The 24,449-nt window shown below is 34.0% G+C and overlaps 1 protein-coding gene across 4 annotated transcripts in view; it reads right to left on the bottom strand.

Moving 5' to 3' along the window:
- CACNA2D1 (calcium voltage-gated channel auxiliary subunit alpha2delta 1) overlaps positions 1–24,449 on the bottom strand; it is a 359,815-nt gene that overhangs the window by 91,580 nt on the left and 243,786 nt on the right. For all 4 annotated transcript variants that reach the window (XM_079304608.1, XM_079304609.1, XM_079304607.1 and 1 more), the window contains exons 7-10: positions 19,505–19,636; positions 6,781–6,850; positions 5,908–5,958; positions 4,547–4,646 (exon numbers count right to left, since the gene is read on the bottom strand). In XM_079304608.1, coding sequence (XP_079160734.1) covers positions 4,547–4,646; positions 5,908–5,958; positions 6,781–6,850; positions 19,505–19,636 — 353 coding nt within the window. The remainder of the gene's footprint in view (positions 1–4,546; positions 4,647–5,907; positions 5,959–6,780; positions 6,851–19,504; positions 19,637–24,449) is intronic.

Raw genomic sequence — 24,449 nt, forward strand, 5'->3', positions numbered from 1 at the left:
TCTATGAAAAAAACATTTAATTCACTTGCTCCTTGAATATGGAAGATGAAAGATAATGGCCTACCATTAAGGAATGGTAATAATTTTCTATTAAGGAACATTGCTACCAAGATGTGTTTATCTGCATCTATCACTAATCACCTTTTCTTGAAAATTAACCATTCAATTTAAGAGAAACTCCACGGTCAGTTAGATGGATTGCTCTTAAGAGAAGCAGGAAGCTCAACACTCAGACCTAAACTTGCTCTTCTATCATTTTTCAGTGACTAGGGAAAAAAAACAAACCACATCCTCTGCCAAAAAAACTAATTACATGTATTAGTTTACTGCCTCACACAGCTAAGATGCTGAGGAGCCTGTACACTTAATTGCAGCTACTGTGATTCATTACCTGAAATGCTTCAGGATTCAGTCACTAAGAGAAGTTCTTAGTCAGACATACTTATTGTAAAGGGAACCTGACTCTATCTAATTTTTTATTTGTCAAATAATGAAAAGGATGGCAGACATCTTCATGTTTTCTCCTTAGTGTCTTAGTATAAGGAAAATGAGAAAATAAGAAGCAAAGTACACTGGTATACCCTTCATACAGGAGCCCTTCTCATTTCCTCCAGATCCACCAACAGAAATACTTCAGTGCCACTGATACCATGATCATGTTTAATTTCTCTCTTCAAGTAGTGATGTTGCTTGGAAAAACTAAGCACCATTGAACTTTTCTGGGTCAAAATTCCAAAACACAGTAAAAAAACCTGTCATACCCTTTGAGTATGCAATTTAATTGCAGGTCCACTAAAAACATTAGATTGAAATAATAAAAGAAACAAACTTTAAGCTATTTTTAAATAAATTTTTTCCAGTTTTGCCAATGAAACAGAAATACACCCATACAAAGCTAACATTTCTAGCAAAGATAGTATAAGCATGACATGCACATGGCTGTAGAATTTAGCTTCTTCCTTCCTCCACTGGGACTTCAGGCAAAGGTTTCCACCCCTTGCATGTTAGTTAATTTTTAAAATAAACTCTAAAAAGTAGATTCCATAAGGAAGGAACATCTCCCTGTATTTAAGATAATATAGATGCAGTATGAAGTGCAGAATGCAGGATATAGCATAAAGGGAAAGGAGTCCTTTGATATATTGAAAAGCCTTTACAAAACTTTCTTTTCCCTCTGTTAGCATATTTAAATATTTTAAATAGAAAAGCATAAAGATTTTACTAACTCAGGAGTACAAGAGACAAAGTAAACAGGTTTGCAACTACTGAGCTATAAAATTAATGAAAGACTGCTTTTAAAAATCAGTGGGAACAGAGGTATATTATCCACAGATTTTTTTTTTTATCCCCAACAATAATTTCATAGTCTGGCTGTACAGTTTTTTTATTTGAAATCAATTCATGTAGAATTCACCTTCTCTCTGAGTTTACTCAATGTGCAGAATTGCACAAAAGCAGGAGATGAGCTTTCAATTTTCCCAGAATATGATTCTGTTCTACCTTGTATGCTCATGACATTTAATTTCCAATTCCTAAGCAGTAAATACTAGTCTGGATTTTCACAAAGGCTAAGTGAATTTAAAAAGTACAGCAGCTCCTGACCTTTAACACATCTGTTGATGTAAGGGAGGTTTCTCCTTTGTGTGGTTTTTCTGCACCTCTGCAGATTTGAAATCCATTTCTCCTGCACACTGCCCACCATCACAAACAAATTACACTCTCTGTGTCAACATCTGAAACTAAGTCACTAAATCACGACGTGCAGGGATGGAATTGCTGCCCCTATCATCTGCCACTCGCTGCTATCAAAGCCTATAACCGGATTAGTGGAAAACAGCTGTATCACTCATACATTTAAGCCTTTCAAACAGCAGGTTTTCTCCCTGCAACAAAGCACAGCACTTCAGATAAGGAACATGCAAATCCCAAAGGAAACCATGATATATTAACCCCTGGCTATCTTTTTACAACTTAATAGTTCATTCAACCTTTCTTTCCCTTTAAATAAATGCAGGGATTACATTTATTCAGTAGAACTAATGTTTTTAGAACATCTATTTTTACGCTTTTTTTTTTCTTTAGGATTTCCTCATAGAAAAGGCACAGCTCATTAAATCCTCCTGTCACTTTTAAGAAGTGACTGATATGAGCTTAAATCCATGTTTTTCAGTTGTGGGCATGAATCATGTGCTTTGTGGCTAACATCTTGGCAGAGGTTAGCAGTGAAACAGCTCTCTAGTTAACTCAAAACCAGACCAAAGACTCCATGGTTATCAAAGCTAACAAGACATAAAACAACTGTCACATCTTAGGCCAAAGGCTCCATGAGGGAAAGAAAAATGGTAGATAAATTCCAGTTAGTGTTCATATATCTATATATGTTAATAACTGAACATTTTCATCTTTTTTAGCTTTTCAGAATTTTTCATTAGCCTACCATGCCTAATGCTGGGATGCTTACGAAGAAAATATTCTTAAGCAAATACATGCAACATATTGAATAATTTTAAAAAAAAAAATTATAATCTGCCTTTATTGTACCAAGAACAAAATGTTTAAATCAACATTTTGTATGTTGAGTTCACTAAGTACTGGAGATGGACTTTAGTTTTATCTATTCTATTATTGAATATTTTGTTTAAAAAGATGACAGAATAATAGAATTTTTTATGCTGGAACTTTAAGATTTTCTAGTCCAACTGTTAGATTGATTCTGCCAAATCTTTAAAAACCAAAAGAAATATTTTAAAAAAATCTTCAAACAAAGATAAAACTTCTGTGTTCATTTTTCTCATTTACAGAATGCCTTACAGTAGTGTAACCATTTGTTTCCTCTCTAGCATGATTTTCTGTCTTTTAGAGAAATAAAATATATGTATGTCGTAATGCCTTCACAATTCCATTCATAAATCAACTGAATACATGAAAACAGAGGTTGTACAAAAGTAATTATAACACTGAATGGTTTTAATGAAGACTTTTATTATAAGAGAACAACACCAAATAGCCCTTTATGAAAGATTTAGAGATGCCATGTACTATTATGCACATTTCTGTGACTGTTGCCCTCCACTGATGATGAAAACAACATAACAAAAATATCCTCTTTGGATTGCAACCAGATTTCTGATGTGAGTTTCTAAAGTTCATTCAAAAGGAAAAAATGGCCCTTATATATTTTAAGAAACAAATTCTTGGGGAAATGCACTACAGAAAATATTTCAGGATTTCTGGTCCTTTTTTGACACAAATCCCAAACTTGAGGCCTCATCAGAGTAACAGTGAACCTTAGATAATAAAATGCAGCCTAAGGAAGGTTTAGCATTAAGATACAGTATTTCTGTTCACTTTTTAGCAAATGTAACAAAGGAGTTTGAAAATGAGTATAAATCAAGAAGTAGTACGGGTCAGGGTTTTCCAGCAGTGAAAGCTGGCACAGCTTCACTGAACACAGTAATCAATTCCCATCAGTTTAGGATTACAAGCCTTCTTTTTTTTTTTTTTTTTTAATTGGTGAAACTAAGAAGATTTCAACTCCCCAATACCATTACAGAGAAGCTTATTTCCTTTAATAACAATAATCAATAATAAAAAAAACTCTTAGTTGTTTTGGCTTTTATTCACTGCAATTTAACCAAGGAAAATGGTCTTATCCATTATTACAAATTTTAAAAAAGGAAACATCATTGAGAGTAAGCACTTCTCTGACTTCTCTAATCCTTGCAGAAAGTTTTAGCTGTCAGCAAACCAAGAAGCAATAAATGGTTTTAAAACAGAATTCTTTTAGTTATGTTATAGGTCTTTCTTCCTCAGGCTGGCTACAACATGACTCTACAAGTTGAAAATTATCTCCCAAATCATTCCAGTTACTCATCATTGAGGCTGTCTCTTGTTATTAAGAATATGTCAGTGTTCTCATCCTAAATCCTCAGAATCAAAATTCTACAGTTGAACAGCTTAATGAAAAAATAAAAAAAAGCTTTTCCCAAGGCTAGAACATGACGTCTAAGGTATTCATCTGAAAATGGAAAATTTCCCATACTTTCTTCATGGATTCTTCTTTCTATTTTATTATTTATTATGAGAAAAATTGTTTTGCCACCCATAAAGTGGCAAAGAACTTGTGGAGCTTCTCACCAACATTTATTTTGCAGGTCAGATATATGGCTCCACATCTACTGTCATTATGCATCAAACAACATGAGCAATCCAAATATCTTCTGTGTAGAAAATCTGGGAACCAGCAATTATTTCAAGAGAGTTTGCATATATAAATCTGATGGGAGAGATTTTATACTAACCATAGAATTACATTGCAAAGGAGAATTTCGCTATGCAGAAGTTTATTTAAATCAGTTTTGCCCTTCACTGAAATGTATACGTAATATCACATCTAGGGCATTCCTTTTATTTTATAAGAAAACAAATACAATATATTTTAAGTTTCTTTGCAGCTTAACATTCAAGCATCTCACATCTGGTATTTAAAATAGTTTGCTTTTGCTTTGTTGACAATGCAAATTTTGTGGAAAGAACAGATACTCACTGAAACTACATTCACAAAGTCATCGTCAGACAAGGTCTCCAACATCTCAATGACCGACGTGCGGATCAGCTTCAACGTCAGCCCACTGACACTGCCACTCCTAAACAAAACCCACAATGCCAAAGTTGAATGCAGAAGATATTATGTAAAACATAGAAAGAAAATACAGAGCAACCACCAGAACTCTCACCAGTTTACACACTGAAATTTTCAATTTAATTCCTGAATTCTGCAACACATCATTAGTGTTATTAAACTATTTATAATTACTGAAGCAAGCCCAAAACTGGCATACAAAGTCCCAGTCCTGGGCCTTAGATGTGGTCATAATGTCACATCCTTTACTTGTTTCCTTTTCAAGAAATCTGAGTTTACCACCTTCAACCAACACATTATCTAAACATTTTATACTCCTACACACAGATTTACAGCTCTGGATTTCCAGAAATGCACATGACAGCTTCTTTGATTCAAGGCAAAACCTAAGTTGAAGTGAAAAAATAACAAATGTTGATAAAACTCACTGCTGATATGAAAGCACTTCACCGTGTGTAAAAGCATTAAATGCAAATTCTATGCCTGAGAAGCTTTTCAGCATAAAGCAATCTGACACATCAAGCTCAATGCTCCCTTCAGTCCCTCAACATTGCCCTACACCATGGAATCCTTGCCGAGGCAGACTGAAAGCTTTTATTCATTTATTTGCTTGCTTTCTAGCAATATTTTAGTAGTAAACAAACTTTTCAATTTTTAAATCTGTATTAGAAAACAATCAAAGTCCTCATACATCTTATCTTTCAGATTCATTAAATCATTATCACAACTATTGTAATGCTTCTAGTAATTTTTTTTCAGATTTGTGCTTCACAACAAATCCTGGCAAGCACATGAGAAATATTCACTTGATTGCTACAGTAATTAATAAGTTGAAAATAGAAAAATATTGAAGTGATTTGAAAAAACATTTCCTTGCCTCCAGTTTAAATAACTTTCATGTTTGCTTGGTGCTTTTTGGAACTATTTTTTATTATTTATTTTGAGATTTGTGCTTCACAACAAATCCTGGCAAGCACATGAGAAATATTCACTTGATTGCTACAGTAATTAATAAGTTGAAAATAGAAAAATATTGAAGTGATTTGAAAAAACATTTCCTTGCCTCCAGTTTAAATAACTTTCATGTTTGCTTGGTGCTTTTTGGAACTATTTTTTATTATTTATTTTGCTCATACCAAGATTTTTGAACCTTGCATACAAGGACCTCTTAATTCCCTCTCTATTTTTCAGCATACAGAGCTTTGTTCAATGTGTCAAAGTACTTTTATCCCGCTAATGTCCATACTCAGACATTAAACACTTACGCATCCACCAAAATGAGCATGTCTTTGGGAGAGGCAGCTCCTTGGATATACCTGAAATAAAGAAATGGTATGAATTAGACAAATTTGCATAAACATGTTTTTGTGTGCGATGGAAGACACTTTGTGATCTCTAAACTCAAACTAGCTGAACCAACAAAATCCTCCTATTAGTTAGTACAAAACCCATGTGTTGTTATTTCCTCTCTTGTTGTGTTTCCTAAGTAAATCTAAATGTAAACCACATCAGGGTGGTCTGGACATAGCACATACAAATTAAAATTCACTGTTTTCACATAACTGGAGAGCAGGAATAATGCTATTTCAGAGCTAAAGATCTTGATGACAGAGGAAATATTGCTCAGCCCAGTTTAGGCAGAAATGCATAGTCCTTTGAAAAATTATATCTAACTATATCCAAGTATCAATATACTTTATGTCTTGAGAGGCTTACATTAAAAAGTCATGAGAATTAATCCCTCTACTCTCTCATCTTTTACACATCTAGTGATTTTATTACTGGTTTAAACCACTGAAACATATTTTTAAATATTTGAAAAAATCTGAAAGAATGTTTTGATCTAATACTTAAGATTATAATTGATTTTGGCACAAAATTAGTTTTTAACTGTCTTACACCTATCTGATAGTTACACTCCTAGAAAAATCTATATAATCCAATACTACAACAATTGTAGTGAATAATACATGACAAGGAGTATAATTTTAAAACTGTTAATTTAGAAAAACTAACTAGTTAAAAAAAAATCTAAAAGTAAGTACCATTAAAAACAAACAGAAAAAAAGATTTTTACATTTATATCTAGAAAGTAAGTGATGTATATAAATACTCAAAACCTTCAAAAGAAAGCTTACCATGGTCTTCTGCGTACATCATACAGATCTATTTTGTTAGGAGTTCGACTTTTATCCACCCATGGGGAAGCTAAAAAGGAAAAAAAAAAGTATGGGATAATATAAAACTTTATCTGAAGTATTTTAATTACAACCATGTAATGAGTCAGTATCATAGACTTTGCACTATATAAATATCAATATTTCATATGGATAAAAAAGAATCTATATTTGTGTAATATGTTGTTGAAATACCTAGACACCTTTATACATATTACCATATAATACAATGTAAAACTACATATATGTATGCATATGTGTATGTGTATAAGTATATGTATATTTATATGTATATGTATGACCAAGTGCATTGAAGAAACATGTAGTGACTATAATTGACCACTGGCTTCAATGGAACCAAAAATTCAACCAAAACTCTTCAGATAATGAAACAACTTTTTTTAACAACAACTTAATTTAAAAACAAAACTTAATTATTGCTGTATATAATAATGGCATTTCAGTTATGAGCATAAATAATTGTATCCTGGCTCAAGAGCTTTACCTAAAAATGCATATTAGAAAAGTAACATGAAAGTAACTTATTCTCTGATTAAAAAGAAAAAAAAAAAAAAAAAAAAAGAGATGTAAATATTTATGTGTCTGTAAAGAAAATGCTAAGAATGATGACTTTTTCAAATGTTTAATCTATTATGTTTTACCATAATTTTCAGCAGGGCAGGAATTATTTCCTCACTGAAAAACAAAATGAGCCTTTCAAAACCATGTGACAGCTTAACGAACACAAAAATGTGAGAAGGGAATGAGATAATGTTCAGCAATTTGTTCTCTCACTGTGTGCCAAAAGCCTTGGGGGAGCTATTTCCTGACATCAATCATTTTTCTGCCTAGGAAATAAAGAAAGATATAGGCAGCTCCAGGATTCTTCCTGAAAAATCATATACCTAAGACAAAATGGAACAATTATATCTCCACCTATGAATCTAAAATAAGCCATCATCTTTGAGTAGGTGCCTATTTTTGATTTTACAAAATGAACCCCTTCCTAAGAGACCAGACCATGAGCTGGCCTATCACTTACTGGAACCTTTAAGCTGAGTGTAACCCACACTGAGCAGGACACATTCCACAGAGAACACTGAGTATTGCTGCACGCCAGGAGACCCTTAAAATCTATACCAGGATTGTCTCTGATTTCAGACTAGACCACCTGACAGGTCCTTTGGGACCTGACAGGATAAGAGCATTTGAAATTTTCAGGAAGGAGGGAATTTAATTTTCTGAGACAGATATATGTCAAAACTCTAACGTAAGTACCATTAGTTAGATATGCACAGGTTAAATTCACCAGTATTTTATGAGCCTACAAGGATAGCACATGTTCAATGATGGATTTGTTTTGTCTTTGCCCAGGTTATCCTTTCCACAGGAACTCCATCTGAAAACCCATTTTCCAGATATATTTCCTGAGACTTGCAAAATCTGCATGCAATGTATTATTTCAGTTTGTATTAGGTGTGGTTTAGGTAAAATAGCAAATATAAATCAAGTTACTGACCAAGGCTGCCATATGTTTGCCAAAACTTTGTTTTTCCAGTGACATCCAGTAAAAAGGCTGTGCCCTACCAAATATGTGCCTCTAAATTGACACATATTTTGGACAGCCTTCATAAACAGAATTATCTCAATTTATGAACTGAATGCATTTCAAAACAACAGACCAAATTCAATTTACACTGGCAATGCTACCTCATTTCACACAAAAGATAAGTTCAACTCCTTTAAGTGCATTCTGTAAAGCAAAAGGATGGTGGTTCAAAGAGAATTTGTATGCAGGAGCTGAAGAAGGGCCCTTTTAACATCATCTGCTGGTGTGACAGTGGATACTGACAGAGGCAATCACTTAAAACTGAATCAATGTTCTACAGACAGAATGCCAGAATGGCCCTCTAGAAAACATAAATTATCTAGTGAAAACCATCATAGGAACATTTAGCCAGAATTTATCTGATACCACAATCTTCAAATCCTACTTTACACTGCAGGGTAATTTTTCTAAGTGCTAAACTAACATTTACAGAAATATGGGCTAAGATTCCATTTTAGTTGGGCAACAGAACACCAAAATGTGCAAAATGTGAGAGCCACAGATACATGTTCATATAATACCACCTGACAGGTAAGCACATTGCATCCTTGAGGCCAGCACCAGTTCCCTGGACAGAAAACCATTCAGAACCAGGGCCTTTAGACCAAACAGCGTGTGGCAAATCTTTCAGAAACATGAAGAAGCAAAATTCATACCAATTTAAACAACTAACAGTAAAATTTGAAATGCCTGCAACTTTCCCTAGCATTTCCAAAAGCACCAAATGATTGCATAACAACACTTCAGGGATTTTAAGATGGAATAAAAATCAACACATATAAGAATTCCTTCCTTTCTTTGTCTTTGTTTTTATATATGGAGAGGATGCTCAAAACTTCTAGTTGAGACAGTATAATGAAGGACGTGAAGACATTTTTTTCCAAATCTGCAGCAGAATTCCTTCAGTTAAACCTTGAGTTGCAAAGCCTTGGACTCAGTTCTACCACAGCTTTTCAGTGATATTGCAGTGAGACCCAAACTATCTCTTTTTGGCTACATCTATGTTAGCAGGTTAAAAAGAGCAATGGACAGGAAGCCATTCACTAGAACTAGGCTAAAAACTGTAATAGGAGTCCAATTACACAAAATAAACTGAGCAGAAGCCACTCAGCACCCTGCTTACAGCCCATCTGGTCCTTCTGGACACTACTGTGATTGGCGACACAGTTTTTGTTTTGGGTAGATAGACAGTGGTGAACACAACAACTAAATTCTACTTTTGTTTTATTAGCATAGCTCTTTCAGTACACACAGCCCTGGAATGACTATCAGCAGCTTCAGGGAGATCTGGAGAAGGTCTTTAAAATCATTATTTATTACCCTGCTGTTAAACCACTATTTCCTGTGCCACATGTCAATAAGTGTTGTGTTCCTAACAAATATATTATTTTCTTTCCAGGAAAATATAACAAGCTTCTACATGCTTAAGTTTCCACAACTGCATGATTTATCCTAGGATACTAATGGCTGCTGGATTGTACACTAATTAAGATCTATAAAGTATAATGAGAAAATTTGTTCTATTGATCTTTCTGATGGTTTCTACAACAATTTGCATAATCTGGTAGAAAGCCTCTGCAAGGCTCTGAATAACATAAATAAGGACTCAGCCCTTAGTATCTAAAATTTCATTCGCTCTAAAGAAGTGCTGAATTCCCTCTTCAATCTCAAGAATTAAAATGGCTAAATTACTCATTCATCCTGGTCTCTATCTCAAATAGCACTTTTAATTTTAGATAGCTTTGAATGGCCTCAAATGTATTCACTGGCTTTAGTAACATCTTGAGTATTCAAGGATATTATTGAAATAGTTTTTTATAGGAAACTGAATTTCCCTTATGATATTTGATCTCCACTGATCAATTTTAATTTATCCTGATTTAACATTTTTAAAAACAACCTTTTAAAAATATGCTAAATATTTTCTGTGCAAAATAATTATGCATTTATAGTTCTATAGGAAATAATTAGAATTGATGGAAACCAATGAAAGAGATGTGCTGCTTTTTTGGTCCATATACAGAACACACTGTAAAGCCATTTGGGAAAACTGGCTTATATCTTGCTGACAAAAGCTATTATGTGGTCTAAAATAAAAGCAAAATGAAAACCACAAAATATATGATTACACTTGTCCCTCAGAAAGTTAAATTGATCAAGGATTCTGAGATTTACAGGTTTTTCAATATAATCTATTGCTTAATACTTTTCTATAAGATGATTTGGAACCTGGTTCATCAACATCTCCAAGAAATCTGCCTCACCACAGTTCATTGTTGCACATGAGTATCTCTGAACTATGTCAACATTGCACAGTTCTCTGGTGCATCCATCAGGCTTTATTCATGTTGCCTTTTGATGATTTTCTGGTTTGGCATATAGATAGATTTGATACTTTATAAATTATTCACTGTGTTTGAAACCCCTCCCACTTCTAGTTGCATTACTGAGATACAGGTCGAGATATAAATCAAGCAAGAGTAAGCCATGCTTTTCTATTATTTCTGCACATTTAGAGTAGAAATACTCAGGTTGGTTGATTACAAGTAGAACCAATTAATACACTAGAGACTGTCACATGGTAGAGCCTAAATGAAAGTATTTTTTACGAAAGGCAGACCTTGGCTACAACCTCCCATTCTGAATTAGTGAGGCACCTATAGCAATGAAACTCTCCTGAAAGTTATGCCCTGTTCTACTGTTCAAGGAACAGAGAGGCAGAGATGAATTTTTAACACCTTTACATCCCTTTACATTATTAATACATTTGAGAAATGATGCTAAAAGCTGAAAATAAGATAGGTGATAAATACCAATTATCAAATCCCAGACTAGGTAATTTTATTTTGACTCAAACTCCAAATTTTATCTTGCTATCTCTCAAATTAACATTCATGGAGATATTTAAAACAATCAAAATCACAGACTCAATCCAATTCTCTGAGCCAGATTCATCAAGGTCTTCCACAGATGGAGCAAAGGTACAAGTTACAGCATATACTTTGATGGTATTTCATAGTTCTTTTAGTGAACTTATGTGAAAAAAACCTGAATTCACATATGTGATAGCCCAGACTATCTGAGAAATGTGATACTCCTCCGTTTTCTACTCAGAAAGAAATCAGTTGAGTTTCAGTGTAGCAGCAGCACTTTTGTAGAATGCCTTAGCTGTTTTTCAGTAAAAGGTGAGACATGGTAACTAAAACAAGAAACAGCCACAACTTTAAAAGCCCTTAACATTAATCATAATAAAGTGTTTTAAACTGCTATAATTAGTATTCAGGATATCTGTATCATAATGATGTCTTGGATTAATAACTAATTAGTACCATCCTCCCAAGAGAGAGATTGTTACTGACCATCTCTGTGCTACCACACCAGATGTTCAGTCAGGACTGAATGCAGCCATCTCCTTGTCATTTTCTTCTTCTAGTGATTGGAAACTGTCAAGACCTTAAAATGTGTTCAGGTAAAATCTACCTAACATAGAAAAGTCTGTGCAATGTCTTCTGCAACTTTCATAGCATCATCACAATACAGAAAAGAGAGGATAATAATATTGAGGTGTTATAGAATGTATTACCCATGTGGTAATGGGTAATTATGTTATGGGCAATACTGCACTCAGTTTTATCACAAATCAGTTAACCAAAGATTTGATATGGGAATAGTCCATACACAAACAATTCTATTGATTTTTGGTCCCAATGTACCAAAAAACCCAAAAGTGATTAGAATGTGCAATACATACTGCAGTCTGCCACTTACAATGAATCTCTTTCTGTTATCTTATTTCAGAGACAAACATTTCTCTTTCTGCATGTATAAACTGAATTTCATCCTAAATGTGTTGCTTGCACTAGTTTCACCTGGAGTAGTGACCATGTCCCCAAAGAGGGCTGAAGTGTCAGAGTCTGAGAAGAAGAACCAAAAAACTGTTTTGTTGTTGGGTCTGTTCTGATTTTCCTTGTTCTCCTATAAAAGCAAATTCTGGAGGTTTAAATCTGTATCATAAAGACAGAGAGATGGCATGAATTTCAGCATGAAGGCATGGTGAGCTGCATTAGCAATTTCATTAACTCACTAGAAACAGCATGTTATCCTGTAACTTGGTGGATCTGCTCAAGTAAATGCAAAATTCAGGACATCAGTTTTGAAAAATGAGCCATAGCTGAACTTACTGCAAGATTTTTCATATCATGAAACGAGATTGCAGTGAGGTAGGTGTCAAACTCTTCTCTCAAGTAACAAGGAACCAGGATGAGAGGAAACAGCATCAAGTTTTGCCAGGGTAGATTTAGATGGGATATTAGTAAAAAATCTATTGACAGAAAGGGTTGTGAAGCAGGCAGTGATACAGGCAGTGTTGGGAAGTGACAGCAACTCTACCTGGAAGTTAAAAAAAGTGTGGATGTGGCATTTGAGGGCATGGTTTAGTGGTGAACGTGGTGGTGGTGCTGGGTTGATGGCTGATCAAAGGTCTTTTCCACCAACAATTCTATGATGAGTATGGTTAGATCCCAATCATGTCAGCAGTGTTCCTCTCTCCCTCCCAGATTTCAAAGGGGGAAAAAAAAGTGAACAACACTCAAAGAGGCTTACTTCTATGAAAAAGGAGAAGTATCCAACTCACACACACTAATTGCACTCACTGATAATTTATAAACTGCATTGCAAGGAAAATGTTTGTACTTTTACTTTGTTTGTCTACTTTAAAGGCTCCTTTAAATATTGAACTGTTAACAGGAACTAACAGCTATAAAATATAAAAAAGTGATGTTCTCAGATTTTCAAGGCTTCTGATTCATTTTCTATGGATTTTTTTTTTAGGCTTTCCAGTCTCTTAGTATCTGCCTCAATAATTACTTTTTCTGGAGAGTTCAATATCATGGCCACAACACTATTGCTTCCCATTAATTGTTAACACAAGAGCAGCTGTGCACAGCAAGTTCTTCATTTGGAGAGATACTATTTTATTTTATTAGAAATTGATTTTTAAAGCTCTTCTATTATTAATTTGTCTAAGCAGGGAATGCTCTAGTAGCTAAGCAAAACTTTCTTCACTAACATCTTAACAAGTTAAGGGGTAAAGTTTTTTGTTTGGGTTTTTTTTTTTTTTTTTTTTAAGGAAGGATAAGAGATAATCCTTACTCAAATAGCTCTGTTCTATCCATATTTTTAATCAAAGAAGTTTGTCGACTTTAGGAACAACATTATTTTTCTGGAAAATCATCACTGAAATTCTGCTTTCTTTATCTGTGAATTTTTCTATTTAATACCTTGTAAGCACAAATTCCATAGGAATATCCTAGTAAAATACTGGTATGATCAATGCAAAGAGATTTTTCTCTAATTAATTAAAATTTTCATCATGTCATACTTATATAGATAAACAAATGAAGACTAAGTAGAAGGCAAGTCTACAGTAAAGGGAAGAATACAACAGTTCTTTTTCACGGTATTCTTTAGTACCTATATTACAAACATCCAGAGGAGATTACCAGACCTGCTATTTAAACTGAATTTAAGTATGAGATAATTAACATAAAGGCACACTCAATACTAAAAAAGTTGTTGCTATGCATACCTCTAGCTTCAATACCTAACCTTCAGAGGATCACTGAAGAAGCCATTTTATCGCTCTATACCTAATCCTTTCATCTGCAAAATGAGGACAGTGATGTTTTTATTATTTTTTTTAATCAGAAGTGTTTTGCAGATGAAAACTTGTGCTTTATATGCCATGCAGCATATATATGACATGCACAACCCAGGTGTCTCTGGAAACATAAAGTCTCCTGGAACAAAACTGGAGAACTGTATGGGTTAAGAAAGAAAACAGCATTCAGTGCTGTCCATTGGGAAAAGCTACCAGCACGTGTTGTCCCTTCAGTCACACTGTGGGGCTGCCTAAATGATTCCAATAAAACTCTGACTCATCCTGTTTAATAGCACAGATACATCTTTAAGCTGAGGGAGCAGATGAACTTACAAAACACCTGGATACATTATTAAAATATCAGATCAGATACACTTAAAGCAAGGATTTTTCTCTGATACAGGTACGGTCAAATGAAGAGGACAAATAGGTGTGTCTAGGTTATGTGATAACAGAGGGGTGTGGAGCTGCAGCTTGGACTCTGCTTTCCTTCCCTTCTATGAAAGATTCCCCAACAACAAGACTCCACAAAGACAACTGAGAGAAATCACAGATCTGTGCAGAAGTTGGGAGACTGAAGACATTTCTTTTGCCATAATGAGATCACAAGTTTTCAGCTGAACTTCCCACAGGGCCTTGTTAAATTTCCAGGTAGAACTGGGAGGATTTGGAACAGCTGGGAACAGGATAGTACTTCTTTCTGAGTTTTATTTTTGTTATGAATTAACTGAGCTTTTTGGATCTTGATCAAGTGAGGCACATTCATACCTTCAGATCTTTGGTCACTGCTGACCAAATACTGTCCCACTGAGCCCAGGTTCAGCATTTCTTCATAAAAGATGCTGAATCTACTCATGCACCATCTGATATTTGTAGCTCACTAGCTGAAATCTGAACTACCAGTACTACAGACTCCCAATCAGTATTACCTTTTCTAGTATAACTCTTGGGAAAATTATTATTTAGTGTACTTCCCTAAGAGAGCTGAGTCAGTGTTGCTGATCAAACAGTTTCCCACTAAACATTCATCTAAATCAGGACTGTGTTTTCATTTGAGTAATCCTATGCAACCAATTTTTCTTAAGTAGATTTGTTACTGTAACTACAAAGCCTGCTGTATCATATTTAACTGCAAATAAAGGTCTGCTATCTGCAGTGAAAAAACAAAAACAAACAAACAAGCAAACAAGTAAAACCCCCCAAAAAACCCAAAACCTCCAAAAACCTCAACAAAATGAACAAAGAGAGAGATGCTATCTCGTAAAAAACACATAAATACAGAGTTGTTTTAAAAGTTTGTTTAATTAGTAATTGCTACAGTGAAAATAACATGCCTCCTATTGCAGTATCTAATGAAAAATTGATTAACAATTATAATCCTAATTATGTCTATAATTAAAAAGAATTTCATGATTAAAAGAGAAACTGGTTACTTTATACCTACTTCCAAGTAGTCCACCAAAAAAATTACATTAAATTGTTCTTCTAGATAGCTGCTTTCTAAAACTTGGCATTCAAATTGCCTGGATAGATGCCTCACAAGATGTAAGTAACTTAATATCTGTCAAATCATATTAAACTACTTTAATTAAATTAATTTATTTCTGAGCAACAGATTTGCCCAGTGCTCTGTGGTTAATTACAAATTAAATCTGAAACCTGATCTATATTAAAATACCTTTCTGTCTACAGGCCCAGCAAAACCTTTCTGTCTACAGCCCAGCAAAACCCTACATGTGCAAGCCCACAGGCAGTGGATTCAAGATTTATATAAAAAAAATAGAAAGTTTCAATTGGATTGGAATGAATTGCTAGTTTCAATGATTTTGGTAATACACTGCCAGATTACTGATTTTATTTTGAATCAAAAACTGCTGAAACCCTCTGTCCAGACTGGAATTAGTCAAATGTCATCTTGAATTGGCATCTTAAATGCCAATACAGAGTTCTGGAATTAGACTTATAAAGTCAAATAATTAGGCAGGTAGATGTACATCTACTAGAACTAAGGAGAAAGAGACTAAACATTTATAATAATTTGTGCTGTCTTGCCTATCACACAGAATCCAAATTTTGAATTAGTGACTCACAGTTTTACCTAAGACACATCTCTGATTTTGTTTACTGTTTCCATAATACCGAATTTCAGTAGTTTGCATAAAAAAGGCCCTCAAAATATATTTCAGCTTCCTTTCACAGCACTTTTGAAAACTGGCTATTACTGTTGAGTTATACATTAATGATGAAGAAACTGTCTTCTTTCAGGAAAAAGGCTGGACATTTCTAATATTTAAAAATAATATTTAATTGATTTAAATATTAAGTTATCTAAAACTAATATATTTATTATATTTTTTTTATTTTAATGGCATGAAAATTTTATGAGTCAGTATGTTTGGTTGCTATAACAATTTGACAAATTTTAACTACAGTTAAGAATCATTAAATGTAAACAACAAAAAATATTATTATTAAAAATCCAAATTTTGTGCACTGTTTATTCTATATTAAACTGGCCTCTCTGCCCTTGAAGAAGTTGACAGCTCCTCCCAGGTTAATGTCTCTGACAAACTTACTTGGCATTCCTTTGACTCCAGTTGTTGAAATATTCCCTAACTTGTCCCTTCTCCACTGGGAACAAGGTATCCTTATTCCAGAATTTCCTTTTTGATTGTAGAGGCCTGTGATTACTGAGGCCTGATCTTACAAGGGATGAAAGACTAATTTGTGATTTGTGCCTTTAAACACATGAATAGCATATATTGCACCCTTATAATCTTACATCCTTATAATTCTTATATCCTTACACTTTATATGCGGGGTTTATTTTTTTATTTAGCTTTTATTAAATTACTGTTTACTTACTCTTGAGTTGTTCAGAGCTCACAGAGTAGCTAAAAGAAATCTCAATACTGGTTTTGGCATCTTCATATTAAAATGGATGATTGCCAGTAGAGTTACAGAGCTTTGCATTTCTCTTCTAAATTATGCTGTCATTGAAACTAATGAGAATATTGATAGTAATCAAATCATTTTTTAATTAATTAAGTAATCAGTGAGAGACTGAAATGGTTAATGGCTTAAACACTGCTAAAATAATCTAAGAAACTTTGCACAGCTGTCCATCTGTGCCCACTGGTGCCCATTCCTCCCCAAATTTGGACTGTAGTGGGAATTTGGGGTAAGATAAAGGTGGTACTCTGGTCCCATCACCCCAAGTCTAGGGAGAAGAATGTGACCACAAGAAACAGTGGAAGACTGGGATGCTGGTGGCTCAAACATTCTTATTTTACACATACTTTCTTCTCACAGGGCTGCTCATAGAAAGATCTCTTTGTGCTGTTGGTTACTGTGGTGAAAACCACAGCCCAAGAGCCTCCTCAGAAGAGAAGTGATGTACCCTTTGCTCATGACACAAAATCTGGGACAATATCAGATAAAAAACATTAATACAGAAAAACTTTGTAGCTTAGACGTACTGAATTTCTATTGGGAAGAAAGACTGGGTTAATAAGTTTCATATAATAATGAGCAGACTTCTCATTTTAATTTTGGGCTCTGATATTTCCAATATTTTCACAAATATCATCAATATGGAAAAATTAATCACTTTGAAACAGGCTTACCAAAGGCCAATATAATGAAGAAATGTTTTACAATTTATAATTTTCAAAATGCCAATGTGAAATGCATTCACTTTAGTGAATGAGACTTGAATTAATTTTCAGAACATCTGCTGTGTCAGCAAACTGAGAAAAAGTTTACAAGACAGAGATGGAGAACCTTGCACAAAGACCTATTCTACAAATCTAGAATGCAAAAGGTTTTCAAATTTGAGCTACAATGGGCAGCAGATGAAAACCCTAATTAACTCACAGAGTATCTGACTGCTCCATCCTGTGTATGTATTTCCAGCATTTAAGAATTGGGGAATTACTCAGGAAAACTTATAAAGTTATATGTTCTGACAGGATTGGATAGCTATTAAATACTTTTCTATGGAATAGATAGGAGTGAGTATCTGGGCTTTACACTAAATTTAAAATTGTGTTTAGACAAAGCAGATGAAGTACATGCAAGTAACATTTGCACCTACAAAAGAGAGAAAAGTTTCTCCCATTTATACAGGAGTTAATAGGAATCACAGAGATTTTGAAGCTCCTATGTTGTGTTGGTGAACAGGAGTAGGAAGGTTAGCTAGATATAAGGGTCTATTTTTCAATATAGGGGATTAATTTTCAAGTGAAGTATTTCCTAGAGATTGGCAGAAAGATATATTTAAGGAATGTTCTTTTTCAGTACTGGAAAAAATCACATAGTAAGCCTCACACATGATGATAATAATCCCCAAAGCACTGGAAGAATTGGGAAACAAAATAAATATTAAATTAGCATTTTCAATATTACTTTTTTTTTTTTTTTTTCTGCAACATCTCCCTGTATTTATTTCGTGATCATCCAGCATGACAAAACAAACAGGATTCAAGTGCTAGGAAACATTCTTCCTGTAAACTAGCCTGAGGCAGTTTCTCTGCCTCTGCTAGCACTCATGCTAATGATACAATAACAGCTTTAGAATAATCCCCTTCGTCCTCAGAAACACAAACAATCTTGTATAAACAGAAGAGAAAGGTTCTCAGAATTTTTCCTAAGGCAGTTGTAGGCATGAGTCAACACATTTCACACAATTGTCTTGTGTGCAGTGGACACATTATTCAGGCATTGACAAGAGCATCTCTCAACAGCAGCAGCACTGGCCTTGCCATAAAACATGGCAAACAACAAAAATCAAATTCAGGCGACTCGTTACCTAAACTCAGCAAAATACACATCTCTTTAAAATAATTAGTGTCATCACTAATTCACTAGTGTAATCACTGATGGGATTCTTTGGTGAAACAAATGCTGGTTGAAGTAATCAGGTTGAATTGACCTTAGCTCTAACAGCAAAGATGTACCTGTCAGAGGCTGTGGATTCTGAGAGACAGGAACATAGCATGGTGCACTCACCATTTCACTGACATTATGATTATGACACATGATTATATGTCTACTTTTCAGGTCACTCTCTTTAAAACTATACAAGTACAAAAATCTCCTTGCAAATATTCAAGTGATTATTTACATAGGCTATTGAAAATAATAGAAAAAAATAAAATTTAACTCTTCAGCTTTTCAAAAGACATAATTGTCTTCTTACTGAAAAAAAATACTAATTACGTGTTTCACGCCCAGTTCCTTCCTCATACTAGCTTTAATCCAGAATAATTTCACTGTTCTTGAGTGTGTCATTCAGATAAAAAGATACTGCACCTATATAAAAAAATTAAACATTTATATTTCAATGCTCATAGGTAATTCAGAATATTTTAAGGGAATATATGGCATAGGACAGTTGTCTAGGACAGTTCAGTTACCTGGGTAATACCTTGCGAGGCCAGTGGCACTCCCAAAAACTTGCCACAGTAAAGTGGGGTCCTCCTCCCTGTTCCTCTTGAACACATCATCCAGAGCTGCAGTCCAGTTGAGTTCATTTAACACTATGGTTGCTGTCAAGGACAAAACAAATTTTCATTAGAAAGTCACATCCTAACATGCAAAGCAATGGCTACAAAAAGCAAGGTGGAATATTGAGAAAGCAATAAGATTTAATTTAACTAATCCAGAAATCAAATTTTAAGAAAAAACACTTCTTTTCCTTGAGCATTTTCTTTAAATCCTTCACACTCTCCTGGTTACATTATTTTCATGCCACGACTCTTGGTTTCTTTCCACAGGCAATATCTTCATTCCTTTCTGAGATGTCTCACTAATTGCACTTCCCAATCATAGAGAAGACTGTTTATTGAAGAATAAATGCAAGCATATAAAGTTGATGCTTGCTAATTTCAGTGCACTGCAATAAGGACATGCAGAATGGCATGAACAAAATTAGGTGCAATATAAACGTAACAAAGATGTCCCTTTCAAAATGGATTGTACATTGATGAGTCAGTGCCAGTATTAAGGTGGGACTGCATGAGCAACAGTGCTCATTAGCACACACTCAAAAAATCTCAATGTTCATAGATCTGGGCTCTGGCAGTAAAGGACTGCAAAGTGAATGTTAACATTTACGAGTTAACTCCAAAATTAACTTAAAATACAAGAAAATTCACATTTTAGCTAAACACTATGCTGCCATTTACACATAAACTTACATTTATAAAGTTGTCCTGTACCAATACTTGTTTTAATCAATCCAACAGTTTATATAATGAAACCAATGTGGAATATTTTAACATATTTTTTCTTGAGAAAGAAGGTATGTATTCTAATATATTGGGAAACTAAAATTGAACATTAAATGATGAACACTAAAGAATCAATAAACTAGACTCAGTAATCAATTAAATTGTATACAAAACAATTTGTATCAATTAAATTGATACAAAACACTCTATAATAAATAATTTTTCACCTCCATCACTTGTAAGTATTTTATTAATTTTCTCCTGCTCCCCAGTTTTATGCAATTTCAAACACACAGTTATTTTTTAAAAGCAAGGGCTTTTTGACGATTTAGTCAGTAATTCTTTCTTTTGTGTTGCACACTGGGATTGTGAGCAATGTTTCTTAAATTGAAGCACCTAGAAAAGCAAGCCAAGAGTGGAAAAGAACCTAGGGGAAAAAAAACCTTTTGAAAAGAGCTAAAGATGTAGGTATAAATCCAATAAAAACTGGCACTTGTGACAGAGATCCTGCTTACATTATGATACTGCACACAGGAAAGAAAATTCATCTTCTCTTGCAAATGGGAGTCAGGCTGAAATAAAAACAGTTCACATTTAAGGGACCTGAGCAGCATTACAGAGCAAAATGTGGTATGTAGGTCCACGTTCTAGGCCCTACTACAATGAAAAAAGAAGATAAAAATAAGGATGGATTGAAAGTTAACCGTTTACAGCCCATTTCCAAAGTAAGGCTCCTAATAGGTACTAGAGAAATGAGATCACAACATTAAATTTTATAGGCTTGTTTTTAAAGGTTAAGGAGAAAATTGCTACACCATGTATTTTGCAGAAAGGTTTATCTGTTTTTTTTTTTTTTCAGAGTAGTTTTAAGATATTACTCTCCCAAGAGATAGCTTTTTGAAGAAATATCAAATTGAATTTCCAACTCTTGATATTTCCTGCAAGCAATAAGCTTGTACAATATACCTCTCTTTTTGTCAAGTAGATAATTAGAAATAAATATATGTTTACTTTAAGAAGAAAAATTCCCCAAGGCACCATGAGATGTTAATTATAATTTTTAAATGGTTACTGTTTAATTATGTCTTAGATCCCATTTGACCTGCTGTGCAATTAAAGATTATGTATGGACTTTCTAAACTTGATTTTGTGTCAGATCTTGCTTCCAGAAGTGACTCCATTAAGTCATTAGAAGCTCTGTCACTTAGGTAGATAAGATATTTTCAGCTTGAATTTTTCTTTTCATGTTACTGTTTCCTATTCAGATGGACAGGTAGAAATCTCTTCTCTCTAGTGACCAGTGACAGGACTGGAGAAGAAAGCAGGGAGCTGTGTCAGGGAAGGTTTAGGTTGGGTATCAGGGAAAGGTTCTTTATCCAGAGGGTGGCTGAGCACTGGAACAGGGATGTGGTTACAGCACCAAGCCTGGCAGAGCTCAAGAAGCATCTGGACACAGTGAGGGGCCAGGAGCTGGACTTAATGATCCTGATGGGTCCCTTCCCACTAAGCATGTGTTATGATTCTATGATGGTGACATCACCAAAAAATGTATTGAAAAGAATTACATATGGATGCACACACCTCTGCAATACACACTCATATATATGCAAATATATATCCCAGATAAGCACTACCAAAAAAAAAAGAGATTGTCTACAGATAGTAAAATAACTAAATACTGAAGTGCCAAATCCATATAATAGAACTAATAATTTTATCACTTTATTAGACTTGTTGAGATTAGGCTATAAAGTAAGAGATAAGGATTACTAGATCTTGTGTGCTATATTTGTGGGAAAGTGAAGTTTTACAGTGAGATTTAAGAATTTTATGATATTATTTATGCCCCACTTTCCCCTTCCTCCTCCTACTCTATATCTTTATCCTGGAGACAAACACAACAGCCTAAAAAATACAAGAATTTGCAGCAAGGGGAAAAAATCAAAACCCTCAAATAGCCCAAGACATGAAGCTGGAATTAAAAAAAAATAAATAATGTAGAATTCAAGAATGGCACAGGAACAGAGCACCTTAACAGAAAGAAACTGTAATAAATCTGTGAAAAGGCTACTAACAGTTTGTAATATAATATATGTGTTCTTAGGCACTGAAAAACAGACATTCCTGCACCCCAGAAATTCACAGTTAAGTGCCCAAGTCTCATTTCTATAATAAATCATAGCACATGACAGGTTCAACATGCATCAACTTCACCTTAATTTACTTTCTCATTATGACAAAAAAAAAAAAAAAAAAAGTTTGAAACAGAAACACAGTTTACTTGGTGGGACTGATACACAAAAAAAAAGATTGTAGGATCCTTAAAACAATCATTCCTGGAGTAGTTTGTATTTGTAATTCAAAATAGCCCTGTTCATTCTGTTTTGGTTTTGTTTGTTTGTTTTTGGATTTTTTTGGTGATTTTGTTGTTGTTGTTTTGATTGTTTTTATTTTTTTGGTTTTGGGGAGGGGTTGGTATTTTGGTGGGGTTTTTTTGTTTGTTTTTTAATTTTTTTTTTTTTTTTGGTTTTTAGTTGGGTTTTTTCATTCTGTCTAAAAGAATCCTTGACGTAGAATGCACCACAACTGTGTTAGCTAATCCAGTAATTAGTGAATGAGGAAGAGGGTGCTGGGAATTTTAATTTTAATATTTTTTCTAAGTGTTTTTCCGCAGCTTGCACTAATGTTTTCCTTAATAATAAATAATAAAAAAAACCCCTGCAAATCAAGTCCTCTTTCTTTATTTTTTCCCCTTTTTTTTTGTTTGTTTTTTTTTTTGTTTTTGTTTTTGTTTGTTTTTGTTTTTGTTTTTGTTTTTGGAATGCAATATCACTGGTAATAGCCAACTTCAAACCAATACCTCTGAGTTCTGGTTTAAGGCCCACAACATCGGATTTGAAACTTTCCAAAGAAAAACAAGCAAACCCAGTCCTAACCAGCAAAAAAACTATTCTTCAAATGTGTTTAGAGGTTTTACAGTCACACTTCTGTATATCTACTTGTCTTTCTTTGAGTTAACTTACATACAGGAAAGAGCTGTTGACTGATAATTGGCAGAAAATCTAGTTGGAGAAAACTCTCCAATAAGCTTATTTTCAGTTCTGCTGAAAGAAGTCTTTGAAGATTACTACTTCAGAGTCCATCAGCTGCTACCTTTCACATGATAGAAGCTAGATGAAAAAATAAAATTCATCATCACACAATATGAAAGATCATTCTTTGTGGCTAATTCCACTGAACTCCATCCATCTTTTTATTTTTTCATTCTTCTTTGTGATATGAGGTTTAGAGACCTTGACAAGGAATGGATTCAATTTTCCCCTGCAAATGCAATCAATAAAAAATAGGGAGCACTGCTGTGCCTTCTTTAAAAGTACTGGAATACACTTCTGACAATTTATTCAATGTAGAGGCTCTGGCCTGCATGCAAGGCAGAGAACAACTTTATTTGAAAAGCCTGAGCTTTATTTCCTATATCTGAAAATATGTGAGCTGCCATTCCCTGATGTGGCAGCTACAAAGACACTGGGGAGAAGAGAAGGGAGATCCTTAGCACTTCATTAATATTCTTTTAAAGTCTGGAATGTATTATCCTTCCTTACCATGCTTAATGAAGTTAACCCATTGATTTCTTTAAAGATAACACTGAGTAGTAATTGTTATGACTTAAATATATATTTTCAATCGAATATAATAAATTTAAAAGCGGGCAAAGACAAACAATACTTTTGCAAGTGTATATTTTTGCATAATGTGTGCAGACACAGACTCTTCCAAATGTAGCCATGCTCATCAAATAATAGAGAATCTCTACTGAAGGTATAAAACTAGTTTTCTTTCTGACTTGTATTTTTCAGTAATTTTTTTAAAGATTACATTCCTTCATGTTGATATTAGGTTACACAGAATTTTATTCACTCTCCACTGTGACTGGAAATTTTGCACTTCTGTCTTCTCTTACATAGGAATAGGAAGGAATGAACATTTTGTTTCAAGGTACTTTTTAATTAGACTTTTGCACTGCGTATGTGTGTCTTTATTAGTATATAAATATTCATATATAGACATACAAACACCTGCATTTTCTACATAACTTCCAAATATAATTTGAAGAACTATTCAGTAGTAA

The sequence above is a fragment of the Erithacus rubecula genome (assembly GCF_903797595.1).
Source record: "Erithacus rubecula genome assembly, chromosome: 4".
NCBI lineage: Eukaryota > Metazoa > Chordata > Aves > Passeriformes > Muscicapidae > Erithacus > Erithacus rubecula.